This window comes from Stegodyphus dumicola, chromosome 10, assembly GCF_044657685.1.
Source record: "Stegodyphus dumicola isolate Sdum_Otavi_A_Nest chromosome 10, ASM4465768v1".
Lineage (NCBI taxonomy): Eukaryota > Metazoa > Arthropoda > Arachnida > Araneae > Eresidae > Stegodyphus > Stegodyphus dumicola.
This window is the reverse complement of record NC_140777.1, coordinates 41253772-41276093: the sequence shown is the minus strand read 5'-3', so window position 1 is coordinate 41276093 and position 22322 is coordinate 41253772. Positions and strand designations below refer to the sequence as shown.

The window sequence follows — 22322 nt, the reverse complement described above, 5'->3', positions numbered from 1 at the left end:
CATTTTTCTAAATAAAGCTGCAGCGTGATCCGATGCATTCAGTGGCAGGCTATGCTCCTGTAAAAAGGCAGAGAACAAACATTCTGCATTAATCACTTTTTGGCTCTTTGTTTCCTAAGAATTTTTTTTTTTTTTTTTTTTTTTTCAAAATAACTCATGTTGTCCTTGTGTTTTTGTGTACGCACATGTTTGAGAACATCCGCCCTCCCACCATGCGAAATTGAAAAATCGCAACGACAGATGGTACCCATCGCAAATTTATTACATTTCCTTGAGAAAATAATGGAAGGAAAGTCAACAGTGTACAATTTTTGAAACATACACGAGTATTTAACCCTTTCTCGCAGACATAATAAAACATGATAATTTCTAAAACTATTTCCCGAAGGCACGTGTACTCACACAACTCAGGACAAGATGAACAAAATAACGAAAGAACATCCAAATAACAACCTTGAGCTTGCTTTGTACTCATTGGCTAATACATGCCAGATGACACGCAGTGGAGCTCGATGCCCATTGGAGAACTGGAGAACGACGTTTCTGGATACGTATGCTCTCACTCACAAAGCAGAAATTCTCATCTGATTCGCAAAGTTTTGTTTTGGATATAATCTAGAGAATTCAATTGCTTTCAGACGTCCAAATTCACTTTTTTGGGGGGGTTCATATAACGAAGTATTAAGCCAATTTCCATAAAAATCGCGAGAAATATTAAGAATAAGGAAAAGTCAGGCGAAATATATTGTAAATCGGGTTGCTGCAAAGGCATCAATCAAGGTGTTTGATAAATGACAGTAGCTCAGAGAGATTTTTTATAATGGCTATAAAACTGACATCACTACTAGTGAATATATGAAGTATTGTCTTTTACACAGGCATCACTCAAGGTGTTTAATAAATGACTAACTCTTTACAATAAGGTTTTAAAGATGTGTTTATCAAAACAATAAGATATATAATGAGAATAGTGAAGGTACTGTATATTTTTGTGTATGAGAATTTTTTAAACTTTTTCTAAAGTTAAATTATCAGGATCAGCGTATATATGGATTTGCTGATCTAGCAAAAAACGTACGTATTTTTCCATAAATCCATAATTTTTCCATTTTATGAAAATGAGCTGTTTTATTTTCAAACTGTTTATAATGCTGATTTGCTTCAGCATCAGCAAAACGAAAAATTTGTTGACAAAATTTGCACCTTAATTTTTCCACTCTTGAAATTGTTTTTCATTTCCAGAGAAATGTTGAGCAGCCTTACTGTTGTTAGAATTTTCAGCAAATGTGATCTTCTGTAGACTGAAACTTGCTATGTACGAATTTCTCTTCCTGCTCATCTTTCAGACGAAAAATAAAATGGTACAGGAAATAAGACTAGTACAAATAGCAAAGATCGTATACAAGACAACAATTGAATGGAATAAATGTGCTAACTTTGGACGAGATCACAAGAGTTAAAACTATCATCGTTGGTATCTGGTATTTTACTTTATAGCGATTTGATTGGAAAATATTGCACTCATTTTACATTTCTGGCAACATTTTCACCATCATGGCGACATGTTTTCATGTTACAAGATTTTTTTTTCCTCCCATTTCAACTAGTAGACAGGTTTTGAATTTTGGGTAAATTTTTGATGAAAAAATACAGTCTCAGCTTATATTAAGAAATATACGGTAATTATACGTTAACACTGATAAACTGAGATTAAGGTGATCCAGAATATAGCTTGAAATATAGTACCTGTAAAAACTATATACATTAAAATTTACATGTGCTTTAAGTAAGCTAGAAAACCCTTAAAAAAATTAAGAACAGTTTAATGGAAAGAGCATGATACCTTCACAGCTGGAGATTTAACTGGTTCACTCCCTTTAGCTGCACTAGCTCTCCTTTTTCTTAATGAACGGCCACTATCAGCTTTTTCTTCATCAGAACTGACAACATAATTATCTAAACAGAAATCACAAAAAAGATAATGTATATAATTTATATAGAAAAAACTTACATGGTTAAACTTTTAATATTCTGATGATCTTTTTTATTTAAAAAAAAATAAATGCACAGATTATGTACAAAACATTTTAGACAGACAAAAGTAGTTTGCTAATTGCCTTCAACATTAATTCACTAAACAAAATAAGACAATAAACACACTGATGTAAACTGGAACAAGAAAACAGTGAAACTTTAAGGCCATGATTATAAAATTCAGTTAGTAAGACACTTTATTAAATATTTACTGATGAGTTTTAAAATTGATTCTCTTATTCAGAAGCAGATAACTTTTCAGAACTTCTTTTTTTTCCCCAAATTTCAGACTACCATACCAAATTATACATTTCATGGCAATATGAAACAAACTAATTTATTACATCCTTTTTAGGACTGCAGGTACAGTCTCATTAACCTTCTCATTAAGAGAGAACCCATCTCCATGTAATTAACTTTTCGATTTTGACAGTATTCAGGATTTACATTCTTATGTTGAGGCAGGGTTTTCTAAAATACTTTTCTGATAATGCAGCCAATGCCACTATGATACTGCTATTTTCTGTAGAAAGAAGTTTAATTTAGTCAGAGATATACTTAGTAAATAAGACCATGGAGTATGCTAGCTGTGAGAAAAAGACACTGGCCTAAAATGTGTACTGATATGAGAAAAAGATGTGACAGAACATTATCATGCTAGAAAAATCACATTTGTTGTGACTCACAAATTGTTAACAGGTTGCCTCTGCAGTGCTTCTAATGTAAAAATCAGAAACGGCCAACAAATAAATAATAATTGCTCCTCACATTATGATGTCATCTGCAATTCCAGTATACCAAGAGCATATGTATACTGGAAGGTATTCATGCCTTCAGAAGAATAAATCATGGTTAGAGACTTCAAAAAAAAAAAAAAAAAATATTTGCACTATTGAATAAGACAGATTATGGATTTTTTTGGGGGGGAGGGGGGCAGTTCTACAAATGTTTCAGTTCATGACTGGAATAACAGGTATGTTTAAATATGAACATTGCCTCCTTTTAGCCTGATAATGGTATTCTTTTGATATGTTAATTTTTCTCTGCATGAGTAATTCTATTAGCCAGAATTACATCACTGATTATGGGAATGACTTGATCACCAAATACACAAATGAATCATGATTGATATCGTTCGTAAAATTCAATTTGTAAGATAAAGTACTGCCCACTTCACAAATATATGTTCAAAATCCTTTAATTGCAAAAATGGTGTATACTTTCTTCCATATGACAGGTTTTGAAAAGAATACTAATCAATCAAGTACCAAGACATTTTTCTTCATGTCACTGGTTGTCATGGAGTAGACACAAATTTTATTATTATCTCTATTGTCATAATTTAAATGGATGAATTTGGAGCATTTTCTTCTGTCTTAAACTATTAACTAAACTAATAACAGGAGCTATTTTTTAAATGGACTTTTTCCTCAATGTTACCTTTTCTCTTTCAGCAGTGTCACAAACAGAGCTTTTATATGAAGAAGTAATGTTAAACAATTTCAAAAGCAAATTATTAAGTAGGTATCTCACAGAAACACAAATCTCAGATATATGTCTGAATTAATTCAACAAAGTATTCAAATATAACTTGCAGAAAAACTATTTTATAATTCAACTCTATTAGTAAGGTAATTAAATCTCACATTAAAATATTTAAAAATAATTTTCTGAACAATCATAGGAAAAGTAAGAAAAATAGAAATCAAATATTTGAGGAATGTATCTGAGTAACTATAAAATACTTCAAGTGACATTTAGAAAAATCTCTAGAAACTACAGTTTAAGAGTAATTTACTTATACACAGAACTATACATTCTCACACTTAAGCCTAAAAGCCCGTTTCCACTGCTGCGTATGCATTGCAGTGTCTATGCGTTTCTCCAATCAGCGAGTGAATTAATTCACTTTGATTGACATCTGCAATCTGGTCGATGTGCGGTGACAGATTGAGTTCAAAAACAATCAGTTTCTATCCGTATGTGTGCAGATAGATGTGTTGGGGTCACATGGTAAAAAAGGAGCAATCAGGTGTTGTCGCCAAAAATTTATGGCGGCAGAAGTAGCAATGAATGCTGGCTTAGGCAAAGAACGTTTTGCTAAAAAATATTTCTTTCTGAATTAACATTATAGCGAGAAATCTGCGTACTGAAAAAGACAGCAACCAGCTGAATTTAGTTAAAAAAAGATAAGAAAAATAAGATAACTGCAACTACAGTACTAGTTCGCGGTAATCAGGCGGTCAAGAAATTCAGTTCAAGAAAATCAGGCACAAAAAATATAATTTCAAATCCATAAAATAGCAAGATTTGTCCTGATAATTATTTCCTAGTTCTGCATGCACATTTACCTTTAATGAAACTGAATTTCTAACTATATCAAACTGCTGTAGCAAATCAGATATGGCATTGAAAGAGCTTTTTTCTTTTGAAACAGGTAAAAACTAAAAACATTATTTATAAATTAAATTTGATAGCCTTTTAAATATTTCTCTGCATTAAAGAGTGTGTTAAATTTGTATTTCTCTGTGTATAAATATACCTTTTCGTGTAATATATATTTGTAAGCACGTGGAGTATATTTTTAGCACCCCATTTAACTTCAATCGGAATGCCACTTTTAAAGATAATATTTTTTGTAACAAATGTCCTAGAAGCTGAAGAACAAACTCTGGTGTATTTTTTAGATGATAGCACACTGAAATAGGACCAAAAAATTAAGTACTAAGAATTTAATTACTTGATGATGCACATAAGCCAAATTTTTAAAGCATAGTCGTGTGATGATAGCTTAGTGGTAAAGCTGGTGGTAACGTGGTTTAACTTTGGGGGGTCGCGAGTTCGAATCCCATATGCTTTTTCCACCCTGTCTGCAACTTCCTTAGCTTCTTGTTCCAATTTGATCCATATTCATGTTTTATAATTTAGTTCTATTATTATATGCATTAAATATAATGTTTTATTTATGCTCTTACATTTTCACCACAAAAAAATTTGAAAATTATATAATACAAATTTAAAGCATACCCTGTACATATATATTTGAATTTAACAAACATTCTCTACTCGTATAAACCAAATTTAAAGTTAATTAAATTTAAATGAAATTTAATGCAAATAAATAAATGATTAATTCTTGCTGCCAACTAATCTACAATATCATTTAAATTCTGAGAGCATATGTAAATCAAGTGTAGGAATTATATTTTTATTCATGGATTTTGATACTTGCACTTGATTTACATATGCTCTCAGAATTTAAATTATATTGTAGATTAGTTCGCAGTAATAATTAACAATTTATTTGTTTGCATTAAATTTCATTTATGCTTTTTAATAATGGAGAATGTTTGCTAAAGTCAAATTTCATTCCTTGCAGCAATGGCACAAGAGAATTATTTAAATTTAACTTTACTATTTATTCTTTTGAAACCCTGTATATATATATATATTTTTCACTTCACTTTAATGTGAAAGTATATACCTGTGCTCAGACTTTGGGATGTTTACTGCTCTAAACTTTCATTACCAATTAACATGGGACAGTATTAATGCCCTAAACATTTTTTAACAAAAAATTACTATAATAATTGCTGTTAAATTCAGTCCTCTCCAGCAAAGCACAGGAATTAATTAAATATTTCTATTTTCTTTACCTAATGTGTGCATATATAAAGAGAAAAAGCTTATTTTTATAACTTCTTCTATAAAAAGAGATGTGAATTAAAAATGTTTAAATTAAAAATAATATTTTATGGATTATGCATAAAATATAACTGTGCATTTTAAAACAAATGAGATTTCTAATAAATTATCCAGCTATGACCCTGCGGTCAGCGGTATACAGGCATAGGAAATTTTGTGTCAATATTGTGAACCTTTCTTTACAGTTGCTATGTATTTTTAAAGTACCAACTATTTTTTAATTCGTTTAACTTTTTTATTTTATTTATTTATTTGTTTATTTTTTCAGTAACAGTACATTTTAGTTTTAATAATATACATATTATTTCATTAATATTTAAGGCTTCTAGAAACACAAAGAAATTTTTAAAATTTACTTCAGCTTCTATGCAACTAGTAAGTTCATAATATGCATTATAATATTACTTATCTAAAAATTGACAGTGTACTTTACTTTCGCAGTTCATAAGCAGAAGTAAAAATTTCCAATAACATGGAATTTAGCAAACAAAACTTTTCTGTGTTTTATGTCAGGATCCATACCAAATCCAAAACAAACAATACTCGCTTACGCGGGCAAAATTCAGATGTTCAGTGTCGTAACTCACAAACTGGTTGTTTGGTGCCAAAATATTACAGTGACACCTAGAGGCGGAAAATAAAAATAATCTACGGATACGCGGCAGTGGAAACGCTTGTACAGATGACATAGACGTGTCTTCAATTGATGCAACGCATTCGTACGCAGTAGTGGAAATGGGCCTTAACACACAATAATTTATATAATACGGCAAAATTTTAATTTCACATTCTTAAAAAAAAAAAAAAAAAAAAAAATTTACCTAATGACAACCTTTCCAGCTTCACATATGGTTGCATAGACAGATCTTTCTTTACACCCATAATATCATATGGTTTCAATAAAAATTCTAAAATTTTAGAAACCATAGCAGACTTGCTTTCTTTACAAAAACCTAATACATTGCAGATTGCAATAACACGGTAGAATTCCAAACTATCAATAGAAAATTGCATTTTATAAATTAAAGAGTTACATTTCAAAAATACATAAGAAAATTATTTTGTCTCTGATAACATTAGCTACACATTTCTCAAGAAACAAGCAAGACTTTATTTATAGTTTATTTCATTTAAAGATGTATTTATAGTTTATTTCATTTAAAGATGTATGAAGAAAAATATCATTTCTTTTGAAAATCATTTCTTAAATGATGCAGTAAACACCAAACTGAAATGCAATACAGCAACAGCAAAATAAAAAATCTCTATCAGTGCGAGATAGAATACAAAATGCTATCTATCGCACATTAAAATTTTCTTATATGTTAATAATTTACTTCATTGAATAAAAGTGCAACTAATAAAAAAATGAAACATAAAATTTAAAATTTACACAAAATCAAGATATATAAAAAAATACTCGTATAATAATAAAATCAGCATATCGCCACTTTTTCTTCACATCACTGATTTACCATCAATGCTAAAGATGTTCCATTTCAAACAAATTTTGATTCCTCATTTGATCAATTGATGCAATCAAATAAATTGAAAATAAATATACAGTTATATTTATTTATTTGCTTCTCTAAATAAATAAATAGAAATCTGGCCATTTTTACAACCCAAATGCAAATACTTAGCACTATTTTCACTTATTACTTAATGGATAAGAGAAATTAATAAAATCTTCATACATAGTTCAAGAGCTAATTAAAAAGAGAATCTTCTGTACCTATTTATTAAAAGTAGTTCCTCACACCATGTTTTAAAATGAAAGATTTGCATGATTATTTACACTAGAATGGTATCACCAGATTTGCACCAGAATGAAAGATTTGCATGATTATTTACACTAGAATGGTATCTTCATTTCAATGTAAATAATTAATCTAAATTTCACAATAATTTCTTTTATGTAGGAAAAATTCTTATAAAAGCAGACAGTCCTTCCAGGAAGACATCAATTCTCTTATGCTTTTCATTCTTTTAAAAGCCTACTATTTTATTTTCCTAACATACTAAGAATTTTGTATTACATTTATTTTTTGATAAACCAATACTAAAGATAGAATAGAAAAATTTCAAATAGTCAAAAATTCAGTTTATATCAAAAAAGGCAAAATTAATTTCAAATTCTACATTTTTATATTCACGATGATTTATTGGAAATTCGTACTTTCGGGCTTATTGACGGAAAAACGAAATAGAAACTACACAGCCAGAGCATTTCATAACTTAAATAAATGCTTATTTTGGTCTTAAAAAACAGCATATTCATTTTTACATAACTTCCATGCTTGTTTGCAACATATTACTACAGTACAAAGTCCGTAATCCGAACGCCCATTATCTGGAATGATCTATAATCCGGACCTCAAAGCCACAAATACGCATGCAAGTTTGATGCAACATCCGCTACGCATGCGCGTAGAACCAGTAAAGCATTTACACATGTGCGCTTCCGATAATGAAGGAAGTGACACAGAGGTTATTGAAAACGAAAAAATTTCGATTGACAGGTTAGTCAGTATTCTCGACACAGAAATTAGAGGACTTGAACAGTGGAACTTTGTAACTGAGCAAAAAATTATGTTTGTTTATAGAATTAAAGAGAAAGTATTAGCACAGAAAATGAAGCAACTTAAACAACTTACATTGAAAGAAATGTTTAATAAAGTAAACAAATAAATATCAAACTTTTTGTAGGTAAATTTTGATATTATATAAAATTTGATTAAATCATAATTGCTCTTTATTTCATAAATTATGGTTTCATACTTTTAATTGTATAGTTTCTGCATGCCATCTTACCAGATTTAAATTGATGATCTATAATCCGGAAAAACCCCTAATCCGGAATCACCGAAGTCCCGACGAGTCCAGATTACGGACTTTGTATTATTATTATTTTTTTTTTTGACATAAAAATGATATAACAAGTTTTTTAAGAAATAAGGCTTATGTAATGCTTATCATGGAACACTCCAAGTAACAACTTTTTTTAACTCAACTCCTTGTTGCCATACAGCAAATCCTAATAACTATGTAAAAACATTACATCATGTTGCCAATTAGAAAATCTTAATAATTATACAAAAACATTAAGTTATGTACCACTACACTTTCTTAGAATGAGAATTTAGATTATAATACATAGATGACACAGTTTTAAAAACAATGTCACTAACACTTCTGGATATGAAAAATTCTGCAAAATCTAAAATATCATACACTTTCACCATTACTTCCTAGGTTAAAAGTATTACAGTCAAATAACGAAAATCCGCCAACTCCTGAAATCCACGTTGCCTCTCAGAATATAAACATTCAGTTTACAGGTTCCAGAAACCGCAACATTGAGTACGAAATATTGAAGAAAAAAATACTTAATGAATAATGACGTCATAATTACCGAATAATAATGAGTCAAAACGAGTATTGATATAGAAGTGTTAAAAAAATAAGATAGCTTTTTTCCCCTCTAATCTGAATCGAGGTAGGAAAAAAAGCAGATGATTCACTCAACTCTTTGTTCAAGTTTACTATTCACATTGTTGTATTTTCTGAGCTTTGTTATTTCATTTCACCAGATTGTTTAGTGCTGCCGCTTTTTTTATCTGGATATTTTGTGGATAAATGAAGAATATTTTTAATTTCAGCCCTTTTTAATACAATGTCAGATAAGAAACGCACTCATGATTTTACTGCTTGCAACGATGAAAAAACGTAAACACGTTGCATTCACAGTAACGTAAAAAGTGCAAATTCTGTAAAAGATGGAAGCAGGTGCTACTTCTCGATTTAAAGCAGAATGGTATGGAATTGCGACACGATTGTGTATGATATACGGAAAAATAAAGAAAAGCTGTTGAAATTTTACAGCAACAGTGATTCTAACACCAGAATTCGAAACCGGAAATCTTTACATGCGGCAAAATCGGCAAACCTCGATGTTGTGTACATATAATACAATGAATAATATAATCGATTTATATATGTAATAATAATTTAATGCATATGATAAATTATTGCAATAATGTATATAATAATTTAATTAAATGTATCTAATACACATTATTCATTTTTGCACTTTTAGTCCGAATATTATGCTTTATCTTTTCTGTCCTGAAATCCGCACAACCTCTGGCCCCAAGCTTTGTGGATTTCTGGAATTCTACTGTACAACTATGAAATACTTGATAACAGAAATATATGAAATTACAGCTTAAGTTTTATACAGAAATTATAAAATTTAAACAAAACTATGTGACTAGAAAGCAATCCAAAATTAAATGTAGTGATCATGTTTCAAACAAAAATTATCATAGGATCAAACCTTTCTAACATCTGCTTCCTCTTGAGAAACTGAGAAGAATTTTCATCAAAAGGAAACCCCTTGAAATTCAAGATTGCTCCTTTCATTATATGCTCCTGCATAGAATGATCCTTAAATGATTTAATATAATTTTAACATATTTTTAAACAATATTATAATTATTAAAAAATACTTAATAAAAAAATCCTACTTTTGGAGATCGTGAGAATAACAATCGATAAAGGTGAACAAGATCAACCTTTGTTCTCTTAATACGCTCCGCCACTGAGAAAAGAAAATAAAAATAAATTTTATAATTCAATAGGTAGTGATGCATATGCATTATTAATAGTAAATATTTAAATATACTGCTTAAAGGCTTCAAAATATATTTTAACACTCAGAAATACTCATGGCAACTCATGGCATTGCAGAGAAAATATACAAAATTGTTTTTTTATTCCTTTGAAATGAATAATAATTGCTCCAATGCTTATGCAGAATTAGCATCTAGAAATAGCCACAATTATGTTAATAATTATGGCTACTGTAATGTGTATAGTTATGTTAATAATTATGGCTATTCTGCAGTAGAGATGTACAAACTATTGAGATTGAAATTATTGGATTGAAACACAAGTAATGGCCATTTATGTTGTGTTTAAAATTACGTGGTAAAAATAAAATGTATTGGCATAATGTTTTGAGCTACTCGAAAGAGAATCTTTCCCCCTACAAGATGGCATGTTTGATTATTTTGTCTGAGCTAATTTTTATTTTTCAGATCATTAAAATGGAGTGTCAAGTCAACAACAAGAAAAATTTTCGACACCTTCTTCGTTTTGCATTTAATCGAGGCACCAATGCTGCTGAAGCTGCCAAGAGATTTGTGAAATGTATGGAAGGTGCAATGCCTGAACAAACTGCAAGAAATTGGTTTGCTAAATTAAAAAATCTGATGTGTACACCACATGACTTCCTTGTACAGAATATTAAATTATACACATTTTTTCTTGCATTTCATTTAAACTTATTGAATTGAATTAAATCTACTTCGTCGACAGCGCATAAACCACAATAGAATAAATGCACTCTTTAAAATTCACTACATTTGTTTACCATAGCGACACTCTGGCGCTAGGTTCACTTAATATTTCGTTCATATTATAACTCAGAATGCACAGAATTTATATCATTTGAAGAATTATCTTATCGTTGCCACATGTTCTATTCAAATACTATAATAACAATAGAACGATGTAGGCAAAAATACATAAAAATTCAAAATATCAGTATTAAAAATTACGAAATAAATCTTAAACACTTATTTCCTCAAAAAAATTAAAGAAAGGATTAAGCATGATTTAATTCGCAATAATAAATGAAGGCGTTATTTTTGTTGCGAAGCTTAGTCTCTCTAGATTGGCAACAAATCTACTATTCTGCTGTGTCAAATGTAAACGAATATGTCCGCCATGTTATTTAAAACTTAACCGCACTTAAACAGCTTTTAAATTGCTGATAATTGTACAAATATTGCTTCCAGATTTACGAAAGGCATAAAAACCTTAACCGGAAGATAAGAACAACATAATTCAATCATTTTTTAAGCAAAAATTGTACAATTTACAAACATATACGTAAGTGTAAAGAAACTGAGATCACTTTGCCCAGTAACAGAGTGTACATATATATTTATATACGTTTGGTGCGGCCGATTGCACCAAAATATGAGGTGCACATCTACATGTTATAGCAGTCCTATATACAAAATTTCAACATTCTGAGGCTACTTGTTTTTTAGTTATGAGAGATATGTATGTACATACGTTCGTACAGACGCCACGAAAAATTTTCTTCAGAATTCATTTTAAAGCAGTTTTATAATTTTTTTTGGAGGAAAAGAGTCTTTTATTCTGTCCTTACGTACAGATGTCATGCAAAAACATCGTTAAATTACATTCGATAGCGGTCGACATTTTCGTTGAAATATGCTGCCTGAAACTTTTTGCGATTACTATACTTCCTTTTTACTTCGTACAAGGAAGTAAAAATGAGAATTTCGACCTCGAAGACGCTGCTTGTTCCAGGTGACCAAATTAGTTTTATGAAGAGCATTTGAATCAACTTCTGCATGAAGACACGCATCAAACCACTTGAGAAATAGCCAAACGACTATAGTTCGACATCTTGGGTCTATGGCAAAAATCCAAAAACTCAGATATTATTGACCAATTTATTGTTCTTTGTTAAAATAAAAATGTTTAAAAAAACGGCTATTACTTATGTTTCAACCCAATAGTTTTGTTGAAAGTAGATTTCTTTAATTAAGTCATAGCAGTATTGCAAATAGTATTTTCATTTTGTTTTCTAACATTATAAGAACAATAATTAAATTTAAAATATCTGCAGACTGATAATACGTTATTAATAGATGCAAATGCAATTTGAACAATATGGGTGGCATTCATCATTAAAAACTCCATCAGTGGATGAATGCCTAAAGCCATGAAACATTTTTCAAGTGAAAAAAAATTAAATGCATAGTTCCCCCTCTTTGCAGCTAACCTATCACTATTATTAATAACACAAATATGTTGATTAAGCACAAAGTAAGGACTGCATTTTTTTAATACATTCTGTCACAAAAAATATATGAACCCAGAAGAAATCGAGCCAAAGTCATGAAACTTGGCAGGAATGTAGTGGTAAGAGACATGAAAATTATTTAAATTTCAACACCAATTAAGCGTATTATGCGCATATGAGATGCACATTTGGCAGAGTTTAAAAGTATGATTGCTTGTTCCATAGGACTATTCAAACGAATCTGTTTGCTTGGATGGGCAATACTGTGTCTAGAGATGCTTCTGAGATGCAACCGGAGGCAGTACGAACAGTTGTCAGACTTTGAAAAGGGGCATATAATAGGCCTCAGAGAAGCAGGTTGGTCAAACAGGCGTATTGGTCAGAGTGATATGGTAGTTGCTCAGTGTTGGTGACAATGGATCACGGAAGGGATAGTCATCGCGGAGGGTCAAGATGTGCCAGAAACACAAATGAGTGCAAGGATCATGCAACCATAAGAACAGCCAGTTCTGCATCAACATCGCTAGCATCAATTTGAAACCATTTACCACCTTTCAGGCATGTGGTGGTATCACAGGAAACCATTTGGAGACGACTGGTCAATGCTAGTATATACTACATACGTCCATTAAGATACCTACCACTGACCCCACATCATAGGCAGTGTGGACTGGATGTTTGCCGAACTCAGGCAAGCTGGAGCGTGGCCAACTGGAGGCATGTGATCTTCTGCGATGAACCTTGATTCAATCTCAGTGCTGATGACCAACACATACGCATGTGGTAGCAGCCATGAAAGCGGTCTGATCCTGCATTTATTGTTGAGCAGCATACAAACATTACACAAGGCATGACAGTGTGGAGAGTGATTTGTTAGGACACATGATCACCTCTAGTCGTCCTTGAAGGCACTATGACACCTCACAGTTATGTGAACAAAATTTTAATGCCTATGCTATCAAGTCGCTATGTACTGGCTATGCTATCAAGTCGCCCAGGTGCCGTTTATCAACAAGACAACGCTCGTCCACATACTGCACAAATCTGCCAACAATGTCTTCAAGGAAATGTACTCCCATAGCCATGATGTACTCTTATGTACTCCCATGGCTTGCCAGGTCATGAAATCTCTCACCAATAGAGAGAGCATGCCAATAGAGAAACATAGAGCATGTTTGGAACATGCTTGGAAGGCAACTGCAGCTATGCCGGAATATTGGTGAATTAACTACCCAGTTTCAAGGATTACGGCATGATTTTCCACAGAGGGTCATAGGTGACCTACTTGTTTGATGTCACACCGTGTTTCAGCATATATAACTGCCAGAGGTGGCTATACTACTTACTGGTTTGTAACCTTTTTCATGCCATAACTTCTTAATAAAACGATCCTTTGTTCTGAATTTGTAATCATTTCTTTATTTCTTTATACACTACATACATGTTGAGTTCCTTCTGGGTGCATATATATTTTTTTATGTGTGTGTGTGTATATATATGTTACCGTGAAAGACCGAAATTGGAGAATGTTGACTTTCACTGGTGAATATCAACATTCACCAAATACATCGGTGAAAGATCGAATATTTCACTACATTCTTGTATATTCGGACCCTCACCGGTGTATGTCGACAATCACAGATATACTCTGGTGAAAGTCGAAAAGAGAGGTCATAAAGTGCCATAATAGTTTAAGTTGTTGCAATAAATAAGATTTGAATCACATAATTTAGTAAGTTTTTTATTACTGTTATTTTATTTTCTCATTTAGAACATACTGTATAATTAAGTTAGTTTTTAAATTCTATTATTTTCCTTTCTCATTTTGAATGTATTGTGCGTTTTAGGTTCTCATGTTCTTAAGTTCTTATTTCAAGTCTCAAGTGCATTTATTCGTGACTGAATTATGGAGAAGAAAATATAATATTGTTATATGTTCAACATTCACCATTAGTACATGGTGAATGTCGACATTGACTGGTGTAAGTCAGAAATAAGAGTATTTGGAAAATATTTTGGACATACACCAAGAGACTATGTGAATGTTGACATTCACTGGTGAAAGTCGACATTCTCCAGATTTCGGTGCTTCACCGTAACATATATATTAAAATGGCTAAAATGTATACATACCTGAAGGTATATCACCTAATTTTACAACTCTTCTGTTTGCACAAAGCATTTGATAAATGCTAGGTTTCACATCAAGTGGCTCAAATGCAGCTTTTGTTTTAGAGTCTGGAGTTTTAACTATCATGGGAAAATATACAAATTACTATGGAAAGTATTTATTTAATAAATAATGCAAATAATAAACAAAAATGCAGTGCTATATTCTTAAAAATAATTTAGCAAAAATAACTGCAGTAAAAAATACAAAATATACATTTTAGAAAAGTTACTTAAACAATTTACAGAAATAAAGTAATGAAAAACAACAATTTGTACCATTCTGGCTCTAAAACTTTAAACCTGTAAATCCTCCTTCCTTCAGACCCTTACATTTTTTTATGTAATTTAACATTCATTAACAGTTTTTATGATGTACAAATCAAAATAAAACATATAATGATTTAAAAAATGAAATTATGCTAATCCATCAGATGAGGCAAATAGTAGTATATATTAAAAACTAAGTCATCAATGATATTAAATTTATGCGCATACCATATATGGTATTAAAAACTAACAAAATGCAAATTTATGTGTGTTTCTATGAGAATAATTAATAAAAAAGTACTTTACTTGAAGCATGATTTACAGTTTATTCAATTTTAAAATACTATTCATAGTATATCATTATACCTCTTAAAAACCTGTTTACAATAAATTTATATGTAATCAACAACTGAGAGTTCCTCATTATATAATGAAATATTTTGCTGCTTTATTTCTGTGGGATCATAAATATGCAAATGAATGGTAGAACAAACTTGATCTGCTTAATTAATAGTTTTAAAAGTGGGAAGATGGAGACTATAGCAGGTTTTCAGATACACACACACAAACAAAAAAATAATAAATAAAAATAAAAAAAACTTTAGAACAGAAGAAATGAAAGAGCCATTCAATCAATTAATCATGAATTGAATCTGCTATTAAGAGTAGTTTCCAGACATTATGAAAAAATGGCCTCTTGTACCTAAATGCAGCAAAGCCTAGAACTAGCAATCTTACAGCTATTCTCCTCCCAACATAAGGTATTGATTGACCTGATACTTTTATAGAGCTGCATGAACATGGACTAAATGTATATGGTGACTTATGTATCAGCATACAGCTAATAAAAGGTTAACATGATTTAATTCTTATACAATAATATATATGAAATTTTATGAGAATTTCAGTTGGTAAGTGTTTTCAAATATCAAGGATCACTTGTCTGGAAAAAAATGAAGACAAAAGTTGATTTGATATGACGAATTGCTTTGTTCAGTTTAATTTACAATTGCCTTCACTACTGATTGAATTGAGCTCTTATACATACATGAGTTTTCAGTACTGAGATATGCTTTCCTTTTCTTATAGTAGGTTAGTTTGGGCTACTGGGAGATACTCTTATAAAATCTTATCAAGTCTTATAACGTACACTCTACTACTACTACTTAACTGTATTAAAACAGAATCAAAGTTTGAGTCTCAAATTCATCCAATCCAAACACAGACTCAAAAAATTCTATCGCAGACCTTTATTAAGTGCTCGAGAAAGAAATGCAAAAACATAAGCAATGACGAAAGATTAGCTGAAAAACCCTTATCTTCTGTGGACCAACATTCCAGGAGACATGCCGTGCCTATCTGAAATTAATGTCTAAGCACATTGCTCAAGCTCAAGTAAGCAAGTACACTGCAAAAGAAAGATCTATAAAGTGATGAATGTGAACAAATTTTGCTGTGCATGAACTTACTTCCTCTTAGTTTGAGAAGAAGTTTCCAAGAATTTACTATGTGTGCCAGATGGAGTATTTTGTTTACAAACTATGTTTCCTTACCTGTCTAAAATCTCCTACTAGTAAAACAAAATTGTTTCAAGATATAGTACTCCACAAATAAAATACAAAAGTCTTAAGTCTCCTTAATATTTGCTAAATGTAGGTTAGATGGCATTATATTTTATATTAAGAAAATTATGATTTCTTACCTACATTGCGAATCAAGACACTTGCTCTGTGACATCATTATGCTGAACTATGAACTCTTGGACCAAATGGCTCTAGATCACTGAAGGAGAAACCTACATGCTGCGTTGTGCTGAATTTTAAAATTTTACTTAGACTTTCCATGCATCTGTTAACCGTATGTATGTTCTTCATTTATATTAAAACCTGTTTTGTGCAAAGGTGTATTGATAATTTGCACTAATGTCTCTCGAACAATTGCAAATGAAAGGACGATTCACCTAGTGGCCCTCGCAAAGAACCCTTGTTATTGTTTTAAATCATCACAATCTTGAGCCCATATCTTCAAATAGCAATATCAGGAAAATATCATTTCAACTGGTTGAGCTGATTAGCTCCTAAGGGTTCATGCATCGAGGAAGTTTTTTTATGACCACTCAAATGTATACATATATATGCAGATATACACTCTACATACTACGTAGTCATATACTATACATACGTAGATACACAATAAACAGATGCAAAGAACTTTTATGTGGAATATTAAATTACAGAAAATAATAAATTAATTAAAAATGTATAATAAATATAATGACTAATGAAGGAAGTTAAAAGTTAACTGACCTATTTCTGTTTTAATTTGATCTTCAGTACCTTCGGAAGTATTAGCAGTTTTCTTTCTTTTCCTTGCTAAAAACAAATCACAAATTCTTTAAATTGTGCACCAACCTGCATTCATTCTACAATCAAAAACACACACTAGCTCATATCAGAATAATTTTAAATATATTTCTACTTTCTTTTGATACAGTTTTTAAGCATAAATTTTTAAATCATTTTATGAATAATTCTAATGAAAAGAAGTTAACAAAATAATTTTTATTACTCTTGGCCAAATATAAATTCAACTGCCTAATTTTGGTCTATTTGTTTAAACCTTTGCTGTCTAACACAGTGCTCACCAAATTTATGTCAGTTAATCCTTGTTCACTAGACTAAAGAGAACTTTTCAATTGATACTTCATAATATATTTATGTTTTCTTTTAATTTTCACAAAAAATTACCAGAATAAAATAAATTCAATTATAATAATCTCATAAGCTGATAGTGAAAATATATATATATATATATATATATCGGCATATTTAAAGCCAATGTAAAATTCTACCCACCCCCAAAATCATAGACTAATGAAAATCTTGCTAATCATGTATTTATGTAAACTGACTATTGTGCAAGTTGAATAGAAGGAATGTACTGGCACTTGCAGTCAAAGCCGTAGTTATAAAATAGATAATTTTTTGGATCAGGCACAATCAATGGTTATTTTTCTTATTTTCACTTTTTCATTATTATTGTTTGGCAAACACATACATTTAGAAATGCATCCACTTGCATAAAAACATTTTTGTTGCAAACAATTCAAACAGTAAGTGAGCTACAAAAAGAAAGGTAGATATAAAAAAACACATTTTGTAAAGATTTAAAAATGTTAGAGACATGGGAAAGAGCTAAAAGCCATCTTTTCCCTCTCTTGCATATTAACAGAAATAAAATTTAATAGTTACTCCTTCATTTGATAAAAAAAAATTGTACAAAAGCATTATTTAACATACACTACCATGTCTGCCAATACAATAGAATCCCTAATATGAATCATTAACCACTAAAATCAACAACTTTTACTATATTTTTATCCTAAACAAGTGAAAATTTTAGAAATATGCACAGCAAAGTGATTTCAGCTCACAAATTTAATTTCTGATATTTCTATGTATGCTTTACAAGGAGGATGTAAAAATCATGCATCGTATTTACAAAACCCTTCTATTCCTAGGTGCAAGCACATGCTTAGGAAAATGTATTCATAAAAATACAGCTTGTAGTCACCTTTTTACAAAAACCCTACATATATATGCTTCATATATAAAAACTCATTTTGTATAATACAAGGTGTGGCTATTAATTTCCAGGACTACTCTAATAGCACCAGAACAGATGATGTGTAAAACGTAACCTTTTAATATGTTTTGAAGTAATTTCATCTGTCGTAATACACTTCTGTGCTCGGCTGTATAAGTTGTGGAAACAACTTTTAAAGTCTTCTTTCGGAAGGATCTTCAATGTCAACATCACATTCTTCTTGATGTCTTCAACATGGCCTGGTCCCCGCAGACTTCTTTTTGTTTCCCAAACTCAAAACTGTGATCAAAGGAACACGCTTTGTGGATGTTGAAGACATCAAGAAGAATGTGACGCCTAAAAATTAATAGCCACACTTTGTATATCATACAAAATAATACATAGAGCAAAGAAAAAAATCTCTCCTCCTCCCACACACAAAGCAGATACTCCATAACTTGTCCATATTTAAAAAAGCAACTTAAATAAAAGTTGTAGGAGTGGATTTACAACTGATGGGATATAATAATTTGTGACTAAATTTAAGGATAAATAATATATCTAAAAAACTAACTTGGATAATATATTTGAACATCTTGAACATCATCTTTTTCATCAACTTCTACTTTTATTTTTGGAGTTACAGTTTCGATTTTTCTTTTTCTGCTCCCTAATAAGAAATAAAAACCTGAATTAATGACATATTTTGAGAAATTTATAGTAATAAAACCATACTAAATATCACATAAAACTTTTAGGAAATCACATACTCACAATATATATAGCTGATTCAGTATCATGGTTAAAGGAACATCCAATTTACTGAAATACTCATTTTATTTGGAATACTTATAAAAAAGTAAGTCCTAAACTATCAAATGAGCATATGTTCTTTATTTATTCTGGATATATGTCACTCAGTTGAGATATTCAATATAATAAGAAAAATCCACACTCTATATATTTGATTTTCTATATACTCTATATATTTGACATATTTGATTTTTAAGTTATCTCTTAAAAATTTATAATTTTTAAAAATAAGTGCATAATTAATCTTATGCTTACAAACATTAAAAAAGTGCAAATTTTCATTTCTACAATTTGTTTCACAATTTCATAAAATAGTGGACACTTATTTCACAGGATGCTACTTGATGCATTGATAAATTTTAACTGCAATTCAAGCAGGAAAATGATGGAAGTCAATTTATTGCATTAAAATTTATATAGTTTTATTTCCCTCACAATTTACCAAAAGCAAACATAGTAGCACTTTGGTTACATAAATACAATAGTTAAATCTAAAAATATTTTAAATCAAATTTCATAAAATTGCAACAAAATTCAATATTACTGTTTTAATGAAAATTACATATGCAACAAATAAATAATTAAAAAATTTACTACATGCATTTATTATGAGAAAGTTAAACCAACGTCTCTCTTCATTTTGCTATTTTTTTTTAATTTAACAGTAAGAAATGAACAGAACATACATAAGTATAGCTAACAAGTAAAAAGGATACTTTTCATGAAATCAGAAGTACAATCAAAAAAACAGCTATGATATATAGTGATAATCATATCTGTTTGTGAATATTTCATTAGTGAATTACCAAACTGAAGCCTGAACTGACAATTAGCATTTACCACTTTGTTGCTAAGGGTAAAACTTGCTAATGCTATCACAGTTACTCTCCACAGAATGAAAGCATTAAACTTCCATCTCATATACTCAAGTTATATTTTACTGCAAGTAGATATTCTACTTGAATTTTCTTAAAATAGTTCTACTTAAATACAATTTTGGGTTTTTTTTTTTTTTTTTTTTGTTTTTTGTTTTGTTTTGTTTTGTTTTTTTGTTCATTACTGTTATAGGTTTTATTTCATTTATTTATTCATTATTTGCTTCACCTACTAAACAATTTATTATCTGAATAAAAAGTAATTATTCAATGCATTCTTTAACATGCATTTTAGCTGGGCAATAAACTTATACTTGCTGGCAATTATAATTGCAACACCAGGAAGGAATCATCTGATGAACATTAAAATCACACAAAAGGAAGAAGCTGGGATATGCAAATGGTTAGTATTTCAGTGCCTTTAGATGATGCAGGAGGGAGAAACAACATCTGAAGCACTGCATAAAAGAAAAGTTATATAGTGGATTTCTCATTCGGAAAGTGTTTTGTAGGTTGGAGTTTACTCAGAATATCCTGTTATGCCTGAAATAAAAAGAGGAAATTCTTACCAGCAAGTTTCAAAATTCAATACAGGCAGGATCCTTTCCTATCGAAAGTGTAGATTATCGTTCTATGATATCACTGGTTGCACTGGTCGACATCCAACCACTGTCATGTGAAGGTCCACCCTGCAAAACCATAAGACCACATCACAGACCATTAGTCATGAAATGGGCATGTTTGCAGCACGCCCAGTATTAACTCATACGGTGCTTCAACGCTTGCAGCAGCCTGGACTATCAGCAGAGTGACCATTACTTTGGCTTTTCTTGACAATGCAGCAAAGAGAGAGACAGCGACTCTGGTGCACAAAAAGCTGGGTACAGGAGTAGCACAATGTCGCATTTTCAAATGAGTCCCGATTCTACGTGCAGTATTCTGAAGGCCCTATACGTGTCTGAAGTGTCCAAAGAGACCACACATTGTTTGCTTCCATTCGATATTAGCATAGTGGCCCTGCACCTGGTATGATGGTTTCGGCAACCACTGGGTACACGACACGCACATCTCTAATTTGGATCGACTGTAATTTGAACGCAGATGGGCACATTTCAGACATCTTATGCCCAGTCGTTGTGCTCTATCTCGTGTTCGACTGCTGCCCTGGCCTGCGCAGTATCCGGATCTACCATCCACTGAAAACATCTTGCACTGGGTTGCTGAGACACTGGCTCGCCACTCCTCTCCAGCTAATACGGTTGATGAAGTGTGGCACAGACTTGAAGCGCATGGAATGAGTTGCCCATTTCCGTCATCCAAGCCCAGTTTGACCGCCCAATGGAGTAAGGGCCATTTTAACTGCCAGAGGTGGCAGCTGTTTCTACTAATTTCACACCCCTGTAAACCTCCAAAATGCTTACAAATTTAAACATTTTGTCTTCATGCCAGACTGTTTACATGCAATAAACAGCTTTTTTGTATTCGCTTTCCTTCATGGTGTTGCAATTTTAATGGCCAGCAGTGTACTTCAAATACCTGTACAGTCAAAAGTCTTTAGTCCGGACGCGTAGGGACTTCGGCGATTCCTGATTATTGGTTTTTCCGGATTATAGATCATCAGTTTAAATCTGGTAAGATGGCATGCAGAAATTATAAAATTAAAAATATGAAACCATAATTTATGAAATAAAGAGCAAATATGATCTAAAAGGTATCAAAATTTACAAAAAAAAAAGCTAAATATTTATTTGTTTACTTTATTAAACATTTCTTTCAACGCGCGCATGCGTAAAGCATACATTACGCATAGTCGAAATTAGAAAATATCAACTAGAAAACTATTCGATGTGTATTCGTGATATTTATAATGACTAGGAATTTGATTTAAATCATATCAAAGACGGAGTATATCGAGATGAAATACTACATTTAGTAAGGAATTATAAGCCGAATAAAATAAAAAC

The 22322-nt window shown here is 31.1% G+C and overlaps 1 protein-coding gene across 7 annotated transcripts in view; it reads right to left on the bottom strand.

Moving 5' to 3' along the window:
* LOC118191107 (uncharacterized) overlaps positions 1 to 22322 on the bottom strand; it is a 182533-nt gene that overhangs the window by 101738 nt on the left and 58473 nt on the right. For 6 of the 7 annotated variants that reach the window (XM_085824887.1, XM_085824886.1, XM_085824885.1 and 3 more), the window contains exons 4-10: positions 19245 to 19340; positions 17392 to 17457; positions 14780 to 14896; positions 10269 to 10342; positions 10079 to 10188; positions 6561 to 6733; positions 1844 to 1956 (exon numbers count right to left, since the gene is read on the bottom strand). In XM_085824887.1, coding sequence (XP_085681013.1) covers positions 1844 to 1956; positions 6561 to 6733; positions 10079 to 10188; positions 10269 to 10342; positions 14780 to 14896; positions 17392 to 17457; positions 19245 to 19340 — 749 coding nt within the window. The remainder of the gene's footprint in view (positions 1 to 1843; positions 1957 to 6560; positions 6734 to 10078; positions 10189 to 10268; positions 10343 to 14779; positions 14897 to 17391; positions 17458 to 19244; positions 19341 to 22322) is intronic. The other variant, XM_085824890.1, reaches the window with a different exon arrangement.